The 23,552-nt window shown below is 42.6% G+C and overlaps 2 protein-coding genes across 4 annotated transcripts in view; one reads left to right on the top strand and one right to left on the bottom strand.

Moving 5' to 3' along the window:
• Window positions 1–11,222, bottom strand: part of COL4A2 (collagen type IV alpha 2 chain) — a 142,611-nt gene extending 131,389 nt beyond the window's left edge. Inside the window, exons 1-3 of one of the 2 annotated variants that reach the window (XM_083855132.1) lie at window positions 11,207–11,222; window positions 10,067–10,170; window positions 9,869–9,929 (exon numbers count right to left, since the gene is read on the bottom strand). In XM_083855132.1, coding sequence (XP_083711258.1) covers window positions 9,869–9,929; window positions 10,067–10,110 — 105 coding nt within the window. In that variant the 5' untranslated portion in view covers window positions 10,111–10,170; window positions 11,207–11,222. Of the gene's footprint in view, window positions 1–9,868; window positions 9,930–10,066; window positions 10,171–11,202 lie in introns of both variants that reach the window. The other variant, XM_083855131.1, reaches the window with a different exon arrangement.
• COL4A1 (collagen type IV alpha 1 chain) overlaps window positions 10,796–23,552 on the top strand; it is a 120,928-nt gene continuing 108,171 nt past the window's right edge. For both annotated transcript variants that reach the window (XM_083855133.1, XM_083855134.1), the window contains exon 1: window positions 10,796–10,873. In XM_083855133.1, the coding sequence (XP_083711259.1) occupies window positions 10,811–10,873 (63 nt within the window). In that variant the 5' untranslated portion in view covers window positions 10,796–10,810. The remainder of the gene's footprint in view (window positions 10,874–23,552) is intronic.

The raw sequence follows: 23,552 nt of genomic DNA, 5'->3' as shown, positions 1-23,552 counted from the left end.
AGGTAAAAACTAAACAGATGATCTTATAATAGACTTTTTTTAAAGGAAGTATTAATAGCTTAATAGCTAAGGCAGCAAGGCTGCAATTCACAAAAAAAAAAAAAAAAAAAAAAAAAAAAAAATAAAAACCTCTTGCCATAGGAAAGAAGTGGAATAGAAAAGTAAGAAAGAAACCTAGACTGGGAAGCCGGTATTGTGTGACTGACAATTGCTAAACCCCAGTTCACACCAAAAGAGGACAATTAAAATCCTTACCTTCTACTACTCACCTGTCCTTGACTGCATTCTAAAACCACAAGGTAAAAGAGCACATTTTTGCCATGCCCCTCACCTATTCCATGGGAAATCTCTCTGGAAAGGGGGACAGCTGAAGAAGATGTGCTGCACTGTTGACACTTCCAGAACAGATTAAGGTGCAATTGGGATGTTCGACACAAGCCAATAAAACAAGTAAGTAGCTACACATTCTAGTCACTGTCCCTTTGTTGAGAAGGACTACTGTTGGATCTAATCTCCGATAATGGGACGGGGCAACTGAGAGGCGTTCCACAAGTTTTTTATTTCATTACTAGTCTCAGTGAAGGTGGACACATAAGAGATGGTAAAACTCAAACCATAACAACAGAAGCCAAAGTTCTCTTTGTTACAAGGCCTTTTAAAAGTTTTTTAGCCAATAGGTTAATGCTAAAAGCTTACAAGCATCTACTTAAGCCAATCAATAAACACTACATGTACACCTTATAGCACACAATAGTTACTTTTTTAATATTTTTTGCAGCTCAGAAACTTTCTATGCTCCAAATGTTTCAAGGCCTAAAATTTAACTCTGTTTCAAACCTCTATCTATGTAAGCTTATTGTAACACTCTGAAAATCCTCTGCTTTTTCAGCTCCCACAGACTAGTTTTCCTAATACTTAGGATGAGTAAATAGTTTTTTTGATACCTCTGCTTTTGCAATCCAAATTTGACCTGTTGCCATTCTCACCTTCTTATATGCTTGTTTTTGTCCTTTATTTTGCTTCTATGAAATATAAGTATTTTGCTTATATGAAGTATCAACAGATAGGGTATGATAATGCCCTATGATAATATTCAGCATATAAGGCTTAAAACAAAACTATCAGGAAGGGTTTGGGTCTTCATTGGCACAAATTTCCTGTTTAAATGGGTGACAGTGCTGCTCAGTTCTTTTACTCCATTCTTACTCAGGTAAAACTCCCCAATACAATGATCCATGTGAGAAATGAGCGGGCCCTGACTTCCAGCCAGTCAATGTCAGTATGAGGCACACATGGCTGCATGCCTATAATAATGTATTAAGGAGCCCTGTGCCCCACAGCCTGACCATTTAGCTGACAGAATGGTCTCATGAACGCCTGCAGCTTGGGCTAGGAAGCTTTTGCTTGCTTTGCTTGCAAAGACAGTTTTGGCCACAGTGCAGGAGTCAGCATAATGTAAGGAACACAGGCAGTCTCTAAGGGGCTACCCTGTTTTGGAAACCAAAGAGGCTTTTACTGTTATGGACATGGACAGACTGTGCCAACAGACCACAAGGCAGAGAATTCACCTGGGACTCTGTGGTTTACTGTAAGGGACACAGCCAGAGAGGGAGCAGCCTCCATGCCTTAGTGAGTTAAGAGATAACAGATGTGCTGGCTACCTCGTGGGCACATACAGAGGACAGAAGGTCTGGACAACTTTACATCGACTTCTTCACACCCATTTTTTACCACAAACCTGCAAAGCACCTGGTGGAAATGTAGCCTCAGCCCCACACTGCAAGGAAAATTCACTTCCTTCCAGCCAGTGTCACTCAAGATTTTCTAAGTTTCATGCAGAGACGTTTGGGCTGCTTCCAGCAGACTGTTTCTCTGGCTGCTGGCTCGGGGAGATATGCAGGCTTCCCATGCTCCGTGGCCCCAGCGGCTATTCCCAGCCCTGCGCGGGAGCGGCATTCCTTTCTGCCCACTCCCTTTGCTGAGGCTCAGCCCAGGACACTCCGGCAGCCCTTGTAAGCAGCTCCCCTCTCCTCCCGGAATTGCACCCTGGGGTCTCGGTACATGTGTTCAGGATGCCATGAGACTCAGACCAGGTGTCTGAACATCAATTACAAGGGGTCAGTGAGGCTGCAGCTTGAATGTGGGAATGCCTTTCCTCATCCATACGCAGCATGCCTGGAGACTGCACAGATGGATCAGCAGGAGCCAACACTTCACTGAGAGCAAGACACACACTACTGCGACAGAAAAAGCCTGTGAAGTTTCCCCAGTTTCCCGTCCCTACCTTGGAAAACGATTCTCCTCCCCACAGCTGCAAGGCACAGCAAGCATGGGCAGGACCTGATAATGGAGACGCATGTGGTACAGGCAGAGAATTGACAATTTGTACAGGTGCCTGTTTTCCTTCTTTTTATCTCTGATGACAAGAGGTTTGTTTCCAAGCCTGTATTTCCACAGGGGACTGGGGTGTGCACCAAGGGGGTCAGCTCTGTGTTGAGCCAGGAGCTGCAGCCTCCAGGGGATGCACAGAAGGGCAGCCACACTGCTCAGGCACCGATGGCAGGTCTGCAAGGTCCCGGAGTTCCATTGGATGTAAAAACTTATGAGCTCAGAGCTGCGTTTTGTGACAAGGCTTAAACCTGAGGCAGTTAGTTGTTTTGTAGTGACACAAACTAGAAAATGACAAAAAAACCCACCAAAATCCTCAAAAAAACCCAACTGCAGAAAAAACAAATGTACTGTATTCAAAATATTTCACTTTGCCTAGCATTCCTTTTCTGTATACAGCCTGATTATATATTCAAGTAATTTTGGTCAGACCTTTAAAGGTCTGGTGAACTATAAAGGAAAAGTATACTTGCAATAAAGGGTTTATTATTTGGCTCCATCATCTAATAGCGAGAAGAGGTGTGGGTAGGATCTGGAGCTAGGACCTGCCAAAAATAAGCCAAGCCCTATTTATCTGAATGATCTTTACTTGCTAACTTCAGAAAGCTACTTCAAAATAAAGGTCGGGATCATTTACAAATAAATAGGATGCCTGAAATATCCCAGTAAGCGTGCATCCTTGGTAACTGATATGATCTAAATGTTCTTCTGATCTCGTGTTTCTAAAATAAAAATAGAACTTGTTAGTAAGCTTATATTGGAAATCAGGGGGTTTTCTTGACTAAAAGTTCCCTGTTGAGGAACTACTCCTGGAAAGATATACCAAATGATGCTGCCCTTCTAATTAATATAGAAGGCTCTAGTCAATTTTTAATTTCTGTTCCGGCCCCCCTAAAACACGCTGATTTCCATAAAATTGCCACAAATTTTAAACTTACACATCTGCTTTTCCAGCTTCCCAGCCTCCCTGCAGCCAGCTGGGCTGCACCAGGACCTGCTGGCTGCCTCTGCCTCAGGCTCACTCCATCCCACCCCAGGGGAGCCCCGGTCTGCTCACCAGGCGCGGGGCCAGCTCCGGGTGCAGCTGTGCTCCCAGAGCGGTGTGAAATGAGCTGTGTGGGAAAAGGGCTGTGAGAAGTGGGGCTTCCCCCTTGGCCTGCCAGCAGCCTGGGAGCTTGGGCCGAATGCAGGGCTTCAGTGCTGACCTGAGCTGTGGTCAGCAATGCCTGTGCCAGGCTACCCCCACCTCCTCCACCTGGGCAAATACCCCAGCCTGGCCTCTGCCTGTCTCCATCCCCATGGCCCTGCTCTGCCCTCCAGGGCTGTATCTGCCCTTGGTGGCCAGCTTGGACCCTCTGGAGGGTACAGATCCTGCCCCACCTCCCCACCCTGTCCATGGCCTCATGCCTCCTGGCTCCCCTGCTCACATGGAGCAGCATCCCTCTCTGCTGCTACCCAATCCACAACCACATCACTCTTCATTCCTGGGAAGCACAAAAGTAAAAGCAGAAACTGAAACATAGCATAAAACCAGGTGTGTTCAGATGATGCAGCAGCCTAGTCAAACATTGTGACTGTCAAAGAGGGGAAACTGCAACAAAAACATGATTTTGCTGAAGTAGGGGAAATTAATCACACAAATGCAAGTTTGCTCATGAACTGTGAGAGCAGTTTTCCTTGCTACACATTGTTTCTAGGGTGTGAAAACAAGGAGCTACCTTTGCCTCAAATCAGCACCTTCAGCTTCCAAATGGACAAAAAAGGGCGCTTGGAAACCAATAATGTTGGTCCTTGGTCACTCAGAAATGTTTGCATGATAAAGATCACATACTTTCACTGTGAGCTGAGTCAACTGCTGCTATCAACTAGGTGCTGCCATCTAAAAAAAAAAAACAACCGTTGATAAACATCAGGAAATACTGCAAATTTCACTGTGCTTTTTACTCCTGAGGAGCAAACAGGGTACTGCAAATAAAGCAAGGCAGGAGAAGATAAGCTACCTTCTTAGCCAAAACGATGTAAGCTACTAAATTAACATTGAACTCTCAGATCATCTTGGATGAGTATAATATGATACAAAGAATGTTCCACTCCTTGGCCAACTTTTGGCTTGTGAAAACAAAAGCAAAGAACTAATTAAGAATAATCTGGTCTCAAACAAGAAATGCATTGCTGCAAAAAGCCCCTAAACCCAACACTAATACAAAACGTGCTCTGAACTACTGAATTAAAATATTTATAACAAATGTGTTTGCCTGTGGTATAACTGAATAAGCCACAATGCAGATTTACATTTTGGGTAAGTCAAATATATTTGGACCTACAAATAATTTTTTGTACAAAATGAAAAAAAAATACACAGCAGGTTTAGTATCATAGTGCATGAAGGCTTCTTGTGGTAAAATCACTACACAATAAACCCAGATGGTCCTACCTTAAAAGCTCAAGGAAAAGCAATGCTGAACTGCTGAAACAGCTTCAGCTACTTTCAGACTAAGATGAAAAAACAAGTTCATTTTATTACATGACAGTTTACCTAGTCAGGGTTCTTGTCTCTCAGTATCAACATTTTAACTCTGAGAATTCTGGAAGGCTGACAGAACTCTGTCTATTCTGCTGCCAAATGCAGCATGACTACATGATATGCCAGTTAATAACTCAATAAAGTAGACCTTACTTGAATATATCATACTAAGTATTCTTTAAGCATAATTCTGATCTATAAAAAAGAAAAAGTGAGTAAAGAACCTATGTGTCACTTTTCCCAGAGAATTTACGAACACATGCAAGAAACTCCTCATCATCACTAACTTCAGGCAGATACAAGATTTTGCTTTTGGCATAACCTGTCTTTTGTCCTTGCATGAATAACTTGAATCAGTTATACGATATACCGGATATGACTGTATACAAAGCATAGACTCTCTCATTTTTTCCACATAGACATATAACAAATGACTCTTAAAGAAATCTTTCAAGAAAGAATGATTAATTAGTAAATTAGAATCAGTATCAGTATCAGTATGGCAGAAAAAAAGCATTTCAAGGAAGAATTTGAAGAGTAACAAGGAAAAGACACATTTAAGGAACTCTTTTACAGATGAGCGGAGCAGACAGCACATGAGAAAGGAGGGACCAAAAACAAGGAATTCAAAGCTATCAAGCATGACTACATTTCCATGCATGCAATACTGACTGTGAATGTGTTTGCCTGTCTGGCATCATATGATGCTGATGGGAGAAGTCATGGCTTTTAAAAAACCCATAAATTCCCACTCAGGCAGCCATCCTGCTACCCATCCACAGAGTGATACAAAATCTGTGACCCTCATCATCAAAACAGCACTGCCAGACCAAGGCATGACTGTTGATGGTGGTGAAAATGAGGGGCTTTGCCTTAGGCAGCTGCCAACTCCTTCATTCAGGTTTTCTCATAGCTCTTTAAGAGAGCTGCCCCTTCCTGTCAGCCCCATGGCTGAACACAGAAAAAGTCCTCTCTAAACTCCCCAGTAACTCTTCCAGGGTTCAAAGAAATTTTGAATAATTCAATCAGATGTGCTAGGAGGGTCCCCAAAATGACAGTGATTTTTTTCAAGGTATCATTATTATGTCTGATTTTCTTATGGAACACCACTCTCACTCAAAAATGAGCCCAACTATACACTTATTTAATCAGACATAAATAAATAAACAAATAAAGGTCTATCAGTGTGGATAAACCTCAAATGAAGTTGTTCGAGACTGGGATTGCAATGTATCTTTCTGGGGAACCTCCTAGGCTATTTCTGAAGCAGCCCACAGGTAGGGAGCCTGGTATTTCCAGGAAGAGGTGGGTTCACTTTGCATTCACTAAGTAAATAATGTGGCAGATGAAATCAATACATCAGACTGATGCCTCCTTCCTCGATGACCTGGGCAGTATGCCTGCCTTATCACATTTTTCACACTGCGATCCCTACATTTACAGTAGACACATTAAGCAGGATGGGCCAAGTGATGACTCCACCCTGGCTTCTTTAGCCTGGAAATCCTGTGTTAATGTAAAAAGTCCTCCTGTTTCAACCAGACAAAACGTTCCAGATGGAATAAAACAGGACACATCTGGAAAAACCTGGATACGAGATAGCCCAGAGAACTGACACATTTTAACTTAGAGCAATAACTTAGGCACCCATGTCAGCAATCTAATTTCACTATGAAACCAATACAAGTACTACACTGTACTGTTGGTTTTATTTTTGCTTTTAAAGAGTTATTGCTTCTCCCACTTGTTGACATCTTCCATGATATATCCCCTTACAATCTCACAGAAGTGAATTATATCTCATGCACTACTTCAACTGGTTTCTTTCTATATATCTATATATGGTGTCCTGTTAAAATGATAGTTGTGATCTGCTACTTGCTGTTATATTTGCAAATGTTATTCAAACTTATTCACTCTCAATTTTCTTTCTTTGATCTGACAGTTATTTAATTTCCTTCTTTGCTGGATATTGCTCACACCTGAACTTGGAAAAAAAACTTTGTTGTCAGAGGCAGTTTAAAAAAATATACTGAGAGGACACTAATAAAGTAATCAAATGTTATATAACTACTTAGGGAAAAGTGTTCTTTTTGTAAGACAAAAGAAAAAATATCAGCATTAGCAGAAAATACATTGTCTCTGAAGAGAAAAATAAATAACCAAGAACTATATTTTTGATGCTGTATTAGCAGAGATAGAAAGAGAGAAGAAATCTTGGTAAACTTGGTTGAACTTCAGGTAGTTAATGCTACTTAAGTTTATTTAAGCCATGTGAATTACTAAATCTACAATTCAGAATAGTTCCAAAGTTATTTGAGGCCTTTAACATCACTATCCAATGAACGCCAAAGAGCGCTAAAGATAACTGCGCCTGATCCACTCCATTTGGCTGTCTGTCCTGGCACTTCCATTCAGGGACTTCTCTTCCTTAGCTCTTCAAGCCTGCAACCAGCATCCTCTTCTCTTGCCAGAGACACCATTTTTTTCTCTCCCAGTTCTCTGATATCCTAAACATCCTCCTTCTTTTTCTTCCTCTCATTTCTTTTTCTGCTGAGAAACATCCGTCTCCCTAACAGCCAGCAGCAGCCTGCCAGGCAACACATTCAGTCAAACTCTGAGTTTGCTCTTCCTCTCCCCCTCTTTCCTGGCCTTTCCTTAGTCTCCCTCCAATTTCTTCCTATGTGCAATTTTTCTCATTCAACACCACTTATGTACAGCAGCTGTAACTCATTCACATATGGCTGTCAAAGTCAGCAGCTCTGCCTGTCTCATCACAGGCAGAGACATGACTTTCAAGACCTGGTCCTACAGACTCCAATAACTAATGGCAGTTTTTAAAATTTAAGCTAATAAAACACTTCATAACATTAGCACATTGATCTGTGTAACAAATAGGACAAGATTCAGTGAGACAAATTAGATTACAATATAAAGAATAGGACTGCCAGCAATTCTGGAAATTATTCAGGTACTGCTTCCCACTGACACCCTCTTTGTCACTTTGCAAACATATTTGACCAGAGCGGTCACTGCAAGGAGAAGCCCAACCCTCCTCCCACCCCCACCTCCCTGCTTCCAACCCCATGCCAGCCCAGGTTTCTATGAATACAAGTGATGATCTGACCCAGGATAAAGTTAGCTCTCAGCCCTCTTCTTTTTTGGGGTAGTGATTAGTACAAACAAGGAATTTTCCAATTCAGTTTACCACACGACTACACAAAGACCTGGGCTGGCCAAGGGAAGGGAGCAACATATGAGTGGAAAATAGGATAAATATTGTGGTGGCAGTGCAGCTCAAATTTTCATGGAAACATGACCAGATTTCCCCATTCATATTCACTGGGGTGTTTAATCTACTACACAGCCACCACCTTAGCAACTACTAAATCTGAGAAATTAAACCAATTTACTTTTTCAAGATTCTCTGGGAAAACGAGCATGTGGAGATTCAAGCAGCCATGATCAGACTGCATCCATTAACTGAGGTATCTTGAACACCTCTTCAGTATAGTTCTATTTTAACACCACAGTCTGCAGCCTACTGTAAGAACATGAAGAAGAATGAATTAGTCCGTGCTATAGCTAAAACTCAGGTATCATGCTATGCACACTACAACACAACTTCATAAAAGAAGAGTCATAATGCCACTGGTTTATGTCAACTGATCCCAGTGATATCATTACTGGGCATAAAACATTTGCAGTTATCAGCAGCCTGCTCTGATTTCAGTAGCACATGGTAATTTTATCATCCATTCAACACTATGTGGCAGAACAATGTTTGTATCTAAATGAGGCAAAGACAAGCAGCACATGACACTTAAGGTTCTTGCTCCTGTCCCTTCCCCTAGGGCTGTGGGTCTCCAGCCAGACAGCTCTTGCTCAGGCTTGATGTGGAGAGATCAACCATCCACGCAGGCTGATGGGCAAGCACTACATGCCAACTGCAGCTGGAGTGCAGGATTATCGTGTGTCACAACACCAGCTGCAAAAGCCCTAGTACTTCCCATTCCTTAACACAATATTTCCCACTCCTTAAAACAGTATGCCATCTCACCACAAAGATGTGGCCTATCATCACACATCTATATGGAGTGGAAAGTCATAAAGTTGCAGACAGTAGGATTAAAATATAAGTAGGATAGCTTTTGAAAAAATGTAATCGAGGTCCCACTAGCACATGACCACAGAGCCTTACTCACACTTGTGGCTGACCAATAAATGCAGCCACAAGCCAAGCCTACCAACCTCAGTCTCCTATATTCAGGCCTGATTCCAAAATCTATTCCCATTAATGACAATCTTTCCATTAAACTCACAAGCTTCGTAACATGCAAACGCTGCACTCACCTATACATTATCTCTCACATCTTTCACATCCTTGTGACAATGATGCAAGAGTTTAGTAACTTCTGCTTACATCAATAACTCAGGGAGACAGCTGCAACCACCTGTACAGCACATAACACCTGTTTTTTGATTTAACAATTTAATTTAAACAACAATTTGTTTATAAACTCTGACTTGTAGAAATAAGCTTCACAGATCTCAGATGAGGTTTATATGTAACTGAAGACATTTCACCTGCAGGTTAACTTTACCGAAGCACTCGGTGGTATCTACAGCACTGCATTTCTGGTGTATTTCTTACAAAAACAAAGAAGTCATTGGGTTTGTTTCACTATCACTTTAACAAACTACCCGATTTGAGCAAAATTAACAGTGGAATACTTCAAACAACCTGGCACTTGAAGCATTATGCTTCTCTGCTGAACATCATTTTGTTGAAGACAGCAATCTGTAAGGCTTGCAGAGATGATTTGTTAGTTGTTTCTTTTAATAGAAAGCTAGATAAGCCATCTGGCAAGGAAAACGCAGTTCCTCACTTATTGGTACCAAGGAAACTGCTTTTTCCTCCTCTTCTCAGTAAAAGTCAAAAGACGTTTTACTTACGGCGTCCACTTTGACGGCTGACAGCACAACTTCCATCAGGATCAGCAAAAGCCACGTTTCCCTGCAGGGAAAGGTGAATAAGGGCGATATTGTTTTAAGCTCGTGCAAAACAAGCACGTGATAACGCTCTACAGTTAAAGGTGACAATACGACTTTAAAAAAGTTATTTCCAAAAGCCGACCGAGCGGAATTACTTACTGACAAAGGAAAATACGTGCGCTGGGAAGCTGCGGGATGTCCATTTTCGCTCCTGCCCCGGCCGGGGGCTCGGCTCAGGGCTCCCTCCCGCCGGACGGCCACCCCTGCAAGGCAGAGAAGAGCCCGCTCCTAACTCCGCTCCCCCCGCCGGAGGTCTCCGGGCTGAGCGACACCGCTGCCGGAGCAGGGAGCGGCCCCGCCGGCCGGGCTGCGATCCGCGGGGAGCAAGGGCTGTCGCGCCGCGCCGCGCACAGGGCCGTGTCCTCCCGGCGCGCAGGACCCGCGGGGCGCGGACCCCGACGGGCCGAGCGGAGCCGGCACCCCGGCCCTCCCCGGGCCCTTCCGCCGCCCGCCCCGCTCCGCTCCGCGCCGCTGCGCCCCGCGCTGCCGTACCCTGCCCTCCCGGCGAGGAAACGGCGCGCTCCGCCCGCGCCCCCCGCGGCCCACCGCGCTCCCGCCGCGGGGACGAGCAGGCGGAAGAAAGAGCTGCGGCCAGCGGGGAACGGGAGCGGGCGAGGTTGCGCCCTCCCAGGGTCCCCGCCCGGAGGGGAGGAGAGGAGAGGGGGGGCTGCCACCGCCCATCGCGTACGGCGAGTCGAGTCCTTCGCCCCCGAGCCATTGCAGGCGCCGCGGCCGCGACGGAGGGAAGAGACGCGCATGTGGGGCCGGCCCCGCGGAGCCCCACTCTGAGTCGCCGGCGCCCCGCCGCCCAGAGACCGACGGCGCGGTGCGGAGCGCGGCAGCATGCGGCTCTGGCTGGGCTTCGGGCTGCTGCTGAGCGCCGAGCTCAGCGCCGTCTCCGCCGCGGTGAGTACGCGGGGGCCGCGCCGTCGGATGCACACGCGGGACCCTCTCACGGGGATACCCGGGACGGGACGGGACGGGGCGCCGGCGTGGGGCCTCCGCTCTCGGGGCGGTGGGGCAGCCAGGTGGGCTTCGCACGGATGCCCGGCTGCCCCGCCGCTCCAGGGGCTGCCCCGCCGCTCCAGGGGCTGCCCCCTCGGCGGGCGCGGAGCGGAGCGGGGCGGCGGCACCGCGCGGGGATCCGGCGGGGATCCGGCGGGACGGGCCCGCAGCGCGCTCCCACCGCCCGGCACCGAGCGCCACTGGCTGGGGAGGGAATAGAAAGCACGCACCCACCCGGGACTGGAAAGTAGCGAGTCGTGTTTCCACGGGAAAAAAAAAAAAAAAAAAAAAAAAAAAAAAAAAAAAAAAAAAAAAAAAAAAAAAAAAAAAAAAAAAAATAAACCCACACCACTTTACAAAGTAAAAAAGGAAGAATATTAATAGTAGTTTAGAGTTTAGAGTTGTCTGCTTGGATCCAAAGTGCTGTGCACGCTGCCTTTGACCCCCGCGATGGGCAGTAGGCTGGGGACTGGGAAGGATCCTAATGTTAATGGTTAAAGTTGAATTTTGGCATCTTTCCGGATGGAACTAGATTGTGGCATAGACTTGTAAAATCGAAAGCATGCAAGTAGTCTGAAAGTTTTGCTAAGGGAGCTAATTTTATCACGGTGATAATAGCTATTTGCTGTCCTTAAGTCTAAAGGACTTTCTTTCCTGGCGCTCCTGAAGTATTTGGGCTGTTCCTTCTGTATGTCTAAGTAAAGGGCAGTTGACACAATAATTTGAAATATGTTATCTTTTTGTGTCTCCTTGTTCCTCGAATTTGGTTAGGTTGATACTGTATTAGTGGGATTCAGGAGTGCACAAAACTTGCCAGTAGCTGTAGACACATGGCTTTTTGTTATGCTTCCTGCTATAAATATGAGATCTTGTATTAACATTTCACTCAACAGTGGAGGTATGGGAAAGGGTTATTTTAAGCTTTTCTGCAAATTCAGATGAAATTAAGCCCTATAATGAATTTTGATACCTCTGTGTGACCAATGGGATGGTATGTATGTATTGAATCAACTGAAGTAAGCAGTGCACTGAACTTCTGGTATCTTGTCTGTTTCTCCTAGGTTGATAATATCAGGCTTACTGTGATTGCAATAAATCACTCAGTGGTGATTAGGCAATTCACCCATCACTTGGCATTAAGCTGATTAAACTGTATTCCTTAGTGTTATAATTAATTTTAATTAATTAGAGTATTTTGAAGTAAACTATTTACATTTGAGTTCTGAATTTGGTATATCTAGAGACAAAAATATCTATCTGTGAGATACATTCCCACCTTGTGCTGTAGAGTGAAGTCATTGGGTAAACCATGACTGTCAAAGACAGAAAACTATGTAGGGATGAGGTGCTTATTAAAAGAAGATACAAACTTTAGTATCAGCTGTACAGTTTGAGGGCTTCTGTAGCGACTGTGAAGAGGTTCTGTTCTAGAAGTGTCTGACATGTGCTGGATAAATTATTCAATTAAAATCAAGATCTCTTAAAATGTAACCTGAAGCTGTTAGTTATACTATGAAGCTATTCTTGTAATTAACTGTTCTTTGTGTGTTAAGCTGACTGCAGATTTACAGTTCCTTGTCAGTGCCTCCAGAAAACACAAGTATGCAGTGGAAGTTGAGCTCCTTGCAGTTTTGTTGCCTTAGATAAACTTTCAGCTGTACATGGGTGGCCTTTCAATCAATTCAGTTCTGCTGGCATTGTCCCCGGCTCCACACTGTTGCTGTCACTAGCAACCACACAAAAGGTGATGGAGAAGGCTGTTAGTCTGCACCATACCATGTGTGGGTGGTGATCCAGAGGCTGCTCTTTGGAGATTCTTGAGCTGGGTTGATGCCTCTGCATGATTGTGGCAGAGTGGTGTGAAGCACTCTACACCTAGGCAGCACCTCTTCTGCTTTTGGAGAGCTGACCCAGTGCTCACATTGTCCTCAGATGAACGTGCTCCCACTGTTTACAGTTAAAGAGTACTTGTATTAGCAGAAGATTGTGTGGTAGGGAAGGTTGAAGCAGTACTTTTTGCAATAGGCCGAATGCAGCAACCACTTTTCTGCAGGGGAAGAAAAAAAAGCTGGTTCCCTCCTTCCCAACATAGCTTTTATTTATTGGCTAGTCTAGTGGTGTTTTTTTTTTTTTTTTTTTTTTTTTTTTTTTTTTTTTTGTTTTGTTTGTTTGTTTGTTTGTTTGTTTGTTATGGCAGTTGCGCAGACATAGTCTTAATTGTACCACAGCCTTCATCACAGAATTGGTGAGGCTGGTGGGCACCGGGTACCTTGGAGATCATCTAATCCAACCCCCTGCTCAGAGCAGGGACAGCTGCAGCAGGCTGCTGAATGCTGTGTCCCACTGAGTTTTGAATATGTCCAAGGATGGAGACTGCTCAACCCCTATAGGCAACCTGTGTCAGCAGTTAGTCACCCTCACAGTAAATGTTTCTTCATACGTGCATCGTGGTTGTTCTAGGCTCGAGACCATCCGTGACTGTGAGCACATGCAAGTGTGGCAGAAGCAGCTCATGCTGTGTTGGTGGTGGTGATTGTGGAGTCTGTCAGGGCTGACAGAGCGAAAAATTGGTTTTATCTCTGACATATCTGTGATTAAATACATACAAGGAGATTTGGAAGGACTGCTCTGACAGAGGCATTTGATGTAGCAAAGCCAGCCCTGAGCCAGCTACTGTCGTGATCACGTGCCTCAGTACAGAAAGAGGGAGCCGCTCCATTGCAGCTCCCACTGGTTTTAATGTGGCACTGTAAGGTGCCTCCAGATGTGACACTGGAAGTTCAGTGAAGATTTTATTCTGATCAGAAGATTTTATTTTGATCAATTAAAATGAAAATAGTTAATTATAGCTAATCTAGGCTGTTCTGCATTCTTCTCAGGAGATTCATTTTCAGGTTACAATGAGAGCAGAGTGGAAGACAGGGCAGTAGATTAAGATGTTTCCAGGTCAGGGTAAAACACTTGTTCCCATGAGACAGTTACAGGAGAAGCTTGTTTTGATGGATCTCTGCAGGGGTTCTCATTTCTGACACTCTTCAGGCTGCCATTTCCTTTGGAGAAAGTCTGTTTCCTAACATTAGTACTGCTTGGTTGGGAGTTGACAGTGCCATGGAAATGCCTGATGTTTGGTACCTCATCCATGCTGCTGCACTGCTGGTCCTTGTGCTGCATGCAGCAGGACAAGATCTTCAGCTGCACTTGAGCCCTGGGTTGAGTCACACAAGTGGACTGACTGCCATGTAAACACTGGTGGAGTGGAGGAGCTCTCCTGGCCACCACTACTCAGCAGTAGGCTTAGCATTCTCTCCAAGTTCCCAACCAATCTCCCTTTTCTGCCTTTAGTCTTGGTGAAATGGGTGCTGGGACAGAACTGAGAGCAAGCTCTATGGAGCTAATAGGGAAAGGTGCCAAAAGAGTGATAAAAGCATACATAAATTTTTCTGCCAGGGCAGTGCTGGTTCCACTAGTGCTGCTTGAGCTGAGAGTGCAGTGGCAACTGGGGATGCACTGGTAGGAGGCCAGGAGGTTCCTGCCCCTGAGTAAGCCCTATATAAAGAGTGGTCCTGTATGTGACCAGGCAGAGACCAGGTATTGTTCTCATGCCTTCCTTGCATCACGTGTCCTGTTTTTACATTATATTTGGGACATGTGTTCATTCTGACACATGCAGTTAGAAACCAAAAGCAAAAAGAATATAATTTCTTCCAACTAATACAGCCAATTTTTCTATTCTCTTTCCATTAAAAATGTGATTTACTGAGATAGAGATGTATGGGGCACATAACCAAGAGCAGATAAAAAGAATGACCTGGGCTTTTGGTATGTGGTTGAAGAGAAGTCTTATGACTGAGTCTGAATCATTGGTAGCACTTCACTTGGGTGTGCTTTTTCTAATGAAGTAAGGCAGGGTTGGGCAGCTGCCTTCTGCAGCAGGTCAGGTCTAGGACTGCCAAGTCTTCGATGCTGAGACACCTATTCCCTGAGGCCATCTGACACCCTTGTCCCTGAATGTCCTCAAGGACTTGACAATACCAATATTGTGTTTAATAAACCCTGGCAAGGGTTAATTCAGGAGGGAGATATCGTCACTCTGGTTCCAAAAATATGGCCAGAAGGAGAGACCAAAATGATTTCTATTGAGGTTTGGTTGCCCCTGCCAGAATATGGTGGGGTGTAGGGGTCTGAAGAAGACAAGTGCAGTGCTCCCTTTTCCTCCCATTGGAGCAAGATGTCTTGTCAGGAAGAGGTATAAGATCTGAGGTTGCTGAGGGTGCACCAGAGAGGGTCATGAGAGCTTGGGCAGGAGGGTGGCCTTCCAGCTTGTGGTGAGCAGTGCTTGCTAGGCAAGTGGAGGAGTGGAGGGCATGGGTTCACCTGTCCCAGCAGTGGGGGGTTATTAGTCAATATGGATACACAAAAAAATGCATGGGCACTTCTGAGGGCTGGTGACTCCTTGCTCCCAAAGGAATGTCTTTATACCTGTTGTTCTTTCTGCCAACTTCCCCTCCCCCTCTGGCCACTTCTACAGCATCATGGCATGGGGTGCTGGAGGTGGGAGAGGAGGGGAGGATATTTTGGAAACATTCATCATCTATATTGGTGAACGCAGTTTCTGAACCTCCCTGAGCAGTCAGTCCTGGCTCATCTCCATGAACTTCGCTCCTGGAGCCAGCTGTTGAGTGTCATTGTACGCAAGTGCAGTCATGGACTGTCATCCCAAGCTGCACAATTTTTGCTTCTGAGTGTTTGTATCGAATGCCTGCGGGATTACTGCAATGTTTCATTGCAACTTGTCTGCTTGGTGTTTATAATCCTGGATATCAATAGCTTGTATAATGCCCGAGGTTATGCTGGATGTATATTCTGTCAGTTGCCCTGATTATGTAAAGCAAGATAGCACAGCTGCTGCAGGCAGCTAAGACTATTGTTCTAAAATGTCAGAAACCTTCTTTAGGGGTAGGCTTAGGAATATTGTTCTTTTTATAGAACTAGACTAAACAAAGGAAGATTCAACAACCTCTACACAAGAATAAATTGACTTACTTCATCAGTGTTTGAAAGTTGCATAGTACACCCTTCCCAGAATTTCCGCTGACTTTCTTATCATAAACACTTAACACCTTAACACCTTGCAAGATTTGAGAAAATTTGGGTATGGGCTACGACCTGAATGGAAGGGCAACCTGTGGCTTTAGTGAGTAGTTGAAGGTGTGAAGTACTGCTGCAGTGTAATGATTGTGGGAAGATAAATTTTTGATTTCTTTGTGACTGGCTGGAATTATTCTTGGTGATTTAATACATCAGAAAAGTATGTGGCATTAACCCTTCATGAGTCTTTATATAGCAGTGTCTTGGACAATGTGTCAGTAAAATATGGGACAAGTTAAAACATTATCAATATGTAGTTACTATCATTATGCTATTGTAATCTGAAGTGAGTTACAGTAGGTGAATGTATTCTTCATAAAGAGTATAACTAGTGCAAAAATGGTTCCATTTTTATCCTCTGGCATGTACAGTTATAGGATGAAAAAACTGACTGTTTAATCTTCCTTTATCTCTGACATAATCTCTTACAGAAGGAGGAGCTTGAATAAACTTTCTAAATTGAAAAAGTACAATGTATATGTTCAAAAGCCCTTCAGTGTCTATACTTCTACTATACTCTGTTCAGCTCAAGGCTCACTTTTTACCACTTTGATATCTCAAAATATCTCAAATATGTATTTTTTAGGAAACCTCTTAATATTGTGTGCTTTCATTATATTTCCAACACGGGCAAAAAAAAACATTGTAAGCCTTGATGTTATATTAGCTCTTCTTAGCTTAGATGTTTGTGTGGTGGTGGTAGGAACTACTCCTTTTCACCCCTGATTTGCCAAGTTATCCAGCATCTGAAAACCTGTACTTAAGGTTTTCAATGAGAATTGTAGTCCTGCAGTATAAAATATAAAATATACCTGCAGTACAAAATATAAAATATATCTGTGCTGGGGTGTTTCAGTGACGTCATTGCAGTTCTGGTGCAAGGTGCTGAGGCCTGGGTGCAGACAGCAAGTGCCATGGAACCCAGCAGCTTGGGAATCTGCTTGGATGGAGATGAGTCAGCCTCACAGCCAGCAAAAAAGTTCCCTATTTTTGGCTTGGCTTGGCTTGGCTTACAGTCCCATAATAAAAAGAACATGTCCAAAAATGAAATGAGGGAAGCCAAAGAAGAGCTGGAAAAGGACAGGTTTCCTTCTTCTTGATTTTTTTTTTCTTTGTGTTACCTTCATATATAAAAGAATGCTGTTCTCACACATGTTCTGAAATTAATGGCATAAGATTTTCCATGAATGCACCAACTTAATTTATAAAATGTGTTTTTTTATAATTGTGTTTTTAGCAAAGTTATTCAGCTATTTCTGTGGAATTTCTTGTAAGCTAAAGGGTTTTTCTTTGTATGGATTCAAAAGAATCACTAATCATACTTTGTTCCCCTCCTTTCCTATGCTTTTTTTCTCTGTGTGCATCCGCTGCCTTCACCTTTACTGCTGCTGGCAGACAGCCTCTTTCTTGCAGGGTCTGAGGAAGGGTGTGCTTCTTTAACAGAACAATGTGAAGGACAAAATACAAAGTGCTGTCAAGTGTGTGGAGTAAACAAATTGCAAAGTAATAATTAAGTTTCTTTCATCTTTTTCTGGCTTTCATCTGCTTGTAGCAGTGGCAGAGACCACACTTTGACATGCAGGTTTTTAAGATGGCTGAGAGTGAAGCAGCAGGAGAAATTATCAGAGTTATAACATAAATCCAAGGGTTAGTTTAATATGCTCAGATTGGTAGGAAAAACTAGAATATTTTAATTAAAAATCAAGTGAGTTTGGTCATTTACATTCAGAAGAGATAGTTCAGAGTAGTTTTTTATATAAGACTGAAGCATGGTACAAACTATGCATTATCTTGTGTGTAGATAATATATATCTTATTAAAGAACATATCAAATGCTACAACTGGGAAATACAAAGTTTTTAGGTAAGGTCTGTCACCCCTGTGGAGATCCCTGCTCAGCTGTTAAAGTGAGAGTGGAAGAGATGTGCTGAGTAGCTCCAGTTTGCAAACTCTGTGCTTCATCTCTGAACTAGGATAAGATGAAAGCCAAAACTCAGGTTTAGATGTTAAACTTTCTTGAAAGGTGCCAGAAGTTTGGTGGTGTTCCCTAACATTGCTAGAAAAAAATGATTTGAGGCAAGTAACATTCATCTCCTCTACCACCTTTAAACACCAGTGTCCAGCCTTGTCTCTGCCCATGTGTGTCTCAGCTGCTGCTGTGGGATTTATGATCTCTCTGGCTACATGGGAGGTCTGAGGTTTCAACCTTTCTTCTAGTCAAGATGCCTTCTCAATATGTCTTCTGTACATGTGGATGTTCTCTTAACACTGGGGAATAAATGTGGTAGGGCATTTCTTGAGCATGTGGTTTAGTGGGAAAATGAGTTCTAATTCATCATAGTCAATGATCAATGCGATTTTTACATGAGGATTCTTCCTATATATAACTCACATTGGAAATTCATAATGAAGTATGTAATCTTTAATGCAAATAATCAATAACTTAGTGGAAAACAAATTGTTTTATTAGCTGGTTCTCTTTTTAGATGATTTATGCAGTTCTTAGTTTAGTGTATAGAAATCAGAATGAGAAAGGCTCTTTCATTTATTTTTTCTCTTTGTCTTGACAAATGTTTCAGTTGTAGCTAAGGGATAGAACAAATTAGCCCATTTTCACTGGATAGCTATGTGCTGACTAGATACTGTAAGTCTTTTGGTCTTATTAGTCCAGTTGTTTATCTAGTGGAAGAAAACTTGTTTTCTAGTCTACTGAAGATTTCTATTGAAATATTTGTTAATCTAAAAACATTGAAACAAATCCTAAGATTGTAATGAAACCCAAATAAGGCTGAAAAACTACACTGGTATGGGCTGCTGGGGCTGTAAAGAAATAGAACAAAAGTTTAAAGAGAAATTAGTGCATTAATAGTTTGTATTCATAGTGCACATATTAAAGGAAAAATCAGCTACATGAGGGTAGATTCAAGCATTCCAGGAATTTTCATATTGTACTTGAAGCTTGTCCCTTTTATGGCAATGGTAAGTCAGTTATCTGCTAGCAGAATAAAAAAAGGATGAGTTGTGGCTGCCATAAAGCCAAGATACATGTGCAAGCACTAATTGTGGCCAAAACTCAGAAGACGTTTTTAGCTGTAAATACACATGCGTTTTTAGCAGTTTGTTAGAATAGCAAGAAAGCTGTGTAGATGCTTGTAATGCAACAGCTTTACTTGAGAAAATTATGATTAACTTTTTATTGAAACTTTTTTTTTACCTGAAGTGTATTGACTGGGGCTGTCTCTTTGTTAAGAACAGCTGCATGTTTTGGGGTCGACATGGACACTTTTAGAGGAAAGCAGGGAATAGCAAGAGGCATAAATTAAAGTGAGAAGTAAAAAGCTTATCCTAGGAAGTCTGTGTTTTCATCATGTTTGGTTTTTGTTTTTTTTTTTTTTTAAACGGCACAGTGATTCTGAAGGCTGTGTGACAGTGATTCTGAAGGCTGTGTGACAGTGATTCTGAAGAGTCAAGGCTGTGTGATGCATTTCCAGGGGCCAGAGTAGAAAGCAGGGCAAGAAAAAAGATCGAGAAAAAGGGAGAGAACTAAGTGCTTAGAGCCCTGTGCTTAGTTCTGCTTAGCTGGACAACAGCTGTGGGAGCTGGCTCTTGGTCCTGGCTGCTGCCACCAGTTGTGGGGACCCTCCAGCTGGCAGTCCCAGCCTGGAAGGGGCTGTTCTATGATCGTTACTGATAAAGATCAGCTGGGAGAAGACTTAGACATGGATTCTGGTGCTGCTAATTCTTACGCAATGTAATCCTACTGTCTGTGACTTTCTATTGCTATTTTAAAACTTACTTCCCAGTATGGACCTTGGTGATCCAGCAAATGTTGTACCAGTGCCTAAAGTCATTGGGTTAAATAATGTCTCGGCTCATGTCCTTGAGAATGCCAAAATAATAGTTTAAATCATGCAGAAAAGTAGATCCATCTTTCTGGGAACATGCCTTTGAAAATGTGCTGTGATTCACACTGGTAGGACAAACAGTGGATGGTGATTTCTGATGCTTTTTCCAGGAATTATGTGCTTGGTTGAGATGGAGCTTGTGATTTTAAATGGACTGGTTATGTCATAAGCATGGAAAAGCTTTGAATGGTAGCCCCTGAGATGTGCAGGCAGGCATCTGCTGACCTTGTAGTGATTGTAGCTCAGTGCCCTCTGTCCTGCCAGGTGCAGACTCATTTCCTCAAAGTTGCTAATAATTTCAGCTTCTATTGAATTGATTTTTAGAGTAGTCAAAGAGGCTGTGAATGTGGAAGAGTTTTTTTTCTGGAGTATCAAGGAGACCAAAGAAGATGATGGTGACTGGACAAGGCAAAAAAACTGCGTAGGTCAAAAATTAGAATGATTGTTTTGTGAGAATGCTTCTGTGTCCTGTTGTTATAAGAATCATGTTTTTCTTTTAGTGCCTTCAAATAAAATCTTCAAAGGAGCAAACCTAGCAAGTGGTTGTCTTATACCTATTTGTGTTCCCACAGCCTTTGCAAAGGTAATATATGCACTAAAATGTACACCTAGTGAAAGGTATTTGTTTTAAATGCCTTCCTTGCATTCAGAAAAATTTTCTCATTGATACCACAGGAGTTGCTGGTGCTAGAATTGATATGGCAATCTGAAAGCCAGAGGAAAAGGTCTGTTTGGTCCTCTAGATACACTACTTTGGATGCTGCCAGGCCTGTAGAAAATGCAGCCGTGCAGAACACAAGGGAGATATTATCAAGATTAACTGACCCTTTGTTAAGGTCTGAAATGGCATTTTCATGGTCCCTGTGTAGTGGTTTTGGTCCAGAGTTTGCAAATTAACAATACTGTGCACAACTTTAGTTATTCACACAGTATAAGACACATCTGTGCATTGACAGACATGCACATCTGGACTTTATTTCAGTGGAAGACTTTTTATATTTGTTCAATGTCAATACAACAATATCCTTTATTTTAATAGTGTCCTGTTGGTTATAATTAAATAGAACCAACTTAACTGGCAAAATAGAGCAGCATGCAGAATTTAATGCAATTCCAAAATAGTCTGTGAGTGTCTTTTGTGGAGCTCAGGTTTATTTTAGCTGGACTGTGATCCTGTACCACATGGTTCACAAGCAATTCTTTGTTTTTTGTAAATCCCCATTCAACATCATAGATTAAAGTCTGAACATTTCATGGCCAAAATGTGAAAAGTTCTGCATTTCCCTCCCTGGCCCCTCTAAGATGTGCCATGATTGGGAGAGTATTGGGCAATTACATGGGATGAGTTTGCTCATGGCAGTGTGTGTCTGTATTGTCCAAGGGAAATTGTGAAATTGATTGATATGGGAGGCTGCACATGTGATTATGTCATGTTGGGTGTTGTTTTAGTTAATACCCCTACTTTTCTGATAAATGTGGTTCAGCTGTCTAGAAAAATATTTCATAGTTCTGAATCCAGAGATCTATAAATCATATCAAATCATCTTGAAAATAGAATAAGATTTTTTGCAAAGTTGTGCATATTATTGTATGAGGTACTGCTGAAAATAATTGGATGTTGTGCTTTTTTATGAGTTTTTATACCTGAGGACAACTGACAAATTTCTATTATGTTAGGTAAAATGTAAAGCTTTTGTCCAAGACCACTCATTAAAACAGAATTTGTAAGTTTGCATGCAAAGTAATCTGTTTCTTGTGACTATTGTTTGCTGTGTTTGAAAGTATAAAGTGCAGAATTCCTGTGCTTAGATTTGTAGTATTAGATGGAACCTGCATTCTTTAAATCTGAGTCACACCATGCTAAAGGCAAAGTTATGATGTACATTCTTAATTAACCTATCTCTCAGTTGTCACTGATGATGGATAGTGATTTGTGTGTTTTCCTAAGTATGAATTGTTATTATCCCGGTAGCCCAATATCAAGTGGTATAATTGATAGGAATTAGTCATTTGACTAAATATTGGTGCTGGTGCTTCATATCTGACTGGCTGCAGGAATTATTTAGTGAACCATTAAATGTAAAACTGGGTCAGTTTTTAGAGAAGCCAAAACTTCTTTAGACTGGTTATTTACCTGCCTTTTTTCGGGAAGGCGGAAAAGGGGTGGGACTGTAAAAGAGTCAAGGCACTTTGCATGTTATGATGAAGTGCTGAGACAGCAGCTGGGTGAAGAAATAATTTCTAAGTGTACTGTGTGGGTAAGGCCAACAGCTACACTTTGCCATTCCCTTGTGCCTTCCTTTGTGTGCTGTGCTCCCTGGGGGACAGATGCTGTTTCAGCCTGCGCTCCTTACACCTGCTTTATTGTGGTGTATGGAAAAGATATGCCAGCTGTTCTTTCCTTGAAGGCTTCCTGCACATTAAGCCTTGCAGATGAATCAACACAATTTGCCTTTACCTGCTGTCAGCACCTGCATTTGAAGCTGCTGAAGCTTGGATGTGCAGGAGCATCAGAACGCACTGCCTATCATGCCATGGGAGGGGCAGAGGAGTGCATATCAGCTGGTGAGCTGTACATCCCAAGTCAGACCCTTCATCTCTTCGTGTGAGCTCAAGGATGTCCAGTGAGAGTCCATCATTGCCTCTCCAGTAGAGCCTGAAGCTGCTCCATCCTTTCCTGAAGTTGCTTTTGAAGCTGAACTCTCCAGCTGACTGCAGCAGTGTGCCACAGCAATGCCAGCTGCATTCCCTTCAAAACCTACAGGCCATGAGAAAAGGGAGGGAACAAGCTGTAAAAAAGCCAGAAAATGCCTGTAAGATCTATGTGTCTTTTCCTACTCTTAAGGTTTTGCGACAGTTTATTCATGGCATGAGAAATTGCTTTTGTTACTGAAGAATTATCATCTGCAGAGCAGTAGGTTAGTGGTCTTGATCAGTGGAGTAAAAATAAGTTTCATCAGCTTGGTTGTCTGAGGATGATTTTATCTTGACAGGTCTATAGATGGAAAATAGAGGCTGGTCAGATGTTCTGTGCCTCTTTTTCCTCCCTTATAACCAGCCTTGCCCTGTTCACCAAACTGAAAGTCCAAAATGCCATGTCTGTAATCTCTTCATTTTTTCATGCTTGTTACATGGTTGGGGCTTAGTGATGATGGGCATATCATCACTTCCTAAAAACTCAGTCAATTGAAATATAGCACATGAAAATATACGTGATTATCTAATGTTGGGAAGCCATTAAAAGCTTCTAGATGTGTTGACAGGTGAGAAACTACTCAGGTAGTTGTGATCAAGGTAAATTACCAAGGGAAAAGTGTCTCCTCAGGGTGTTGGATGAGTCATTAAAGAGTGTGGTGTTTTTTTTTTTTTTTTTTTTTTTTTTTTTTTTTTTTTTTTTTTTTTTAAATAATAAAAATTAATAAAGACATTAACAGAGACATCCTCTGGAATGTTTTCTGTAGAATACAAGACAATCTTTTCTGTATAGTTTGGCTTAATTTTTCCCACTGTTAAGTGAACACTTCAGG

The sequence above is a fragment of the Zosterops lateralis genome, assembly GCF_965231275.1.
Source record: "Zosterops lateralis genome assembly, chromosome: 2".
Taxonomy (NCBI): Eukaryota; Metazoa; Chordata; class Aves; order Passeriformes; family Zosteropidae; genus Zosterops; species Zosterops lateralis.
This window is presented reverse-complemented; position numbering and strand designations above follow the sequence as displayed.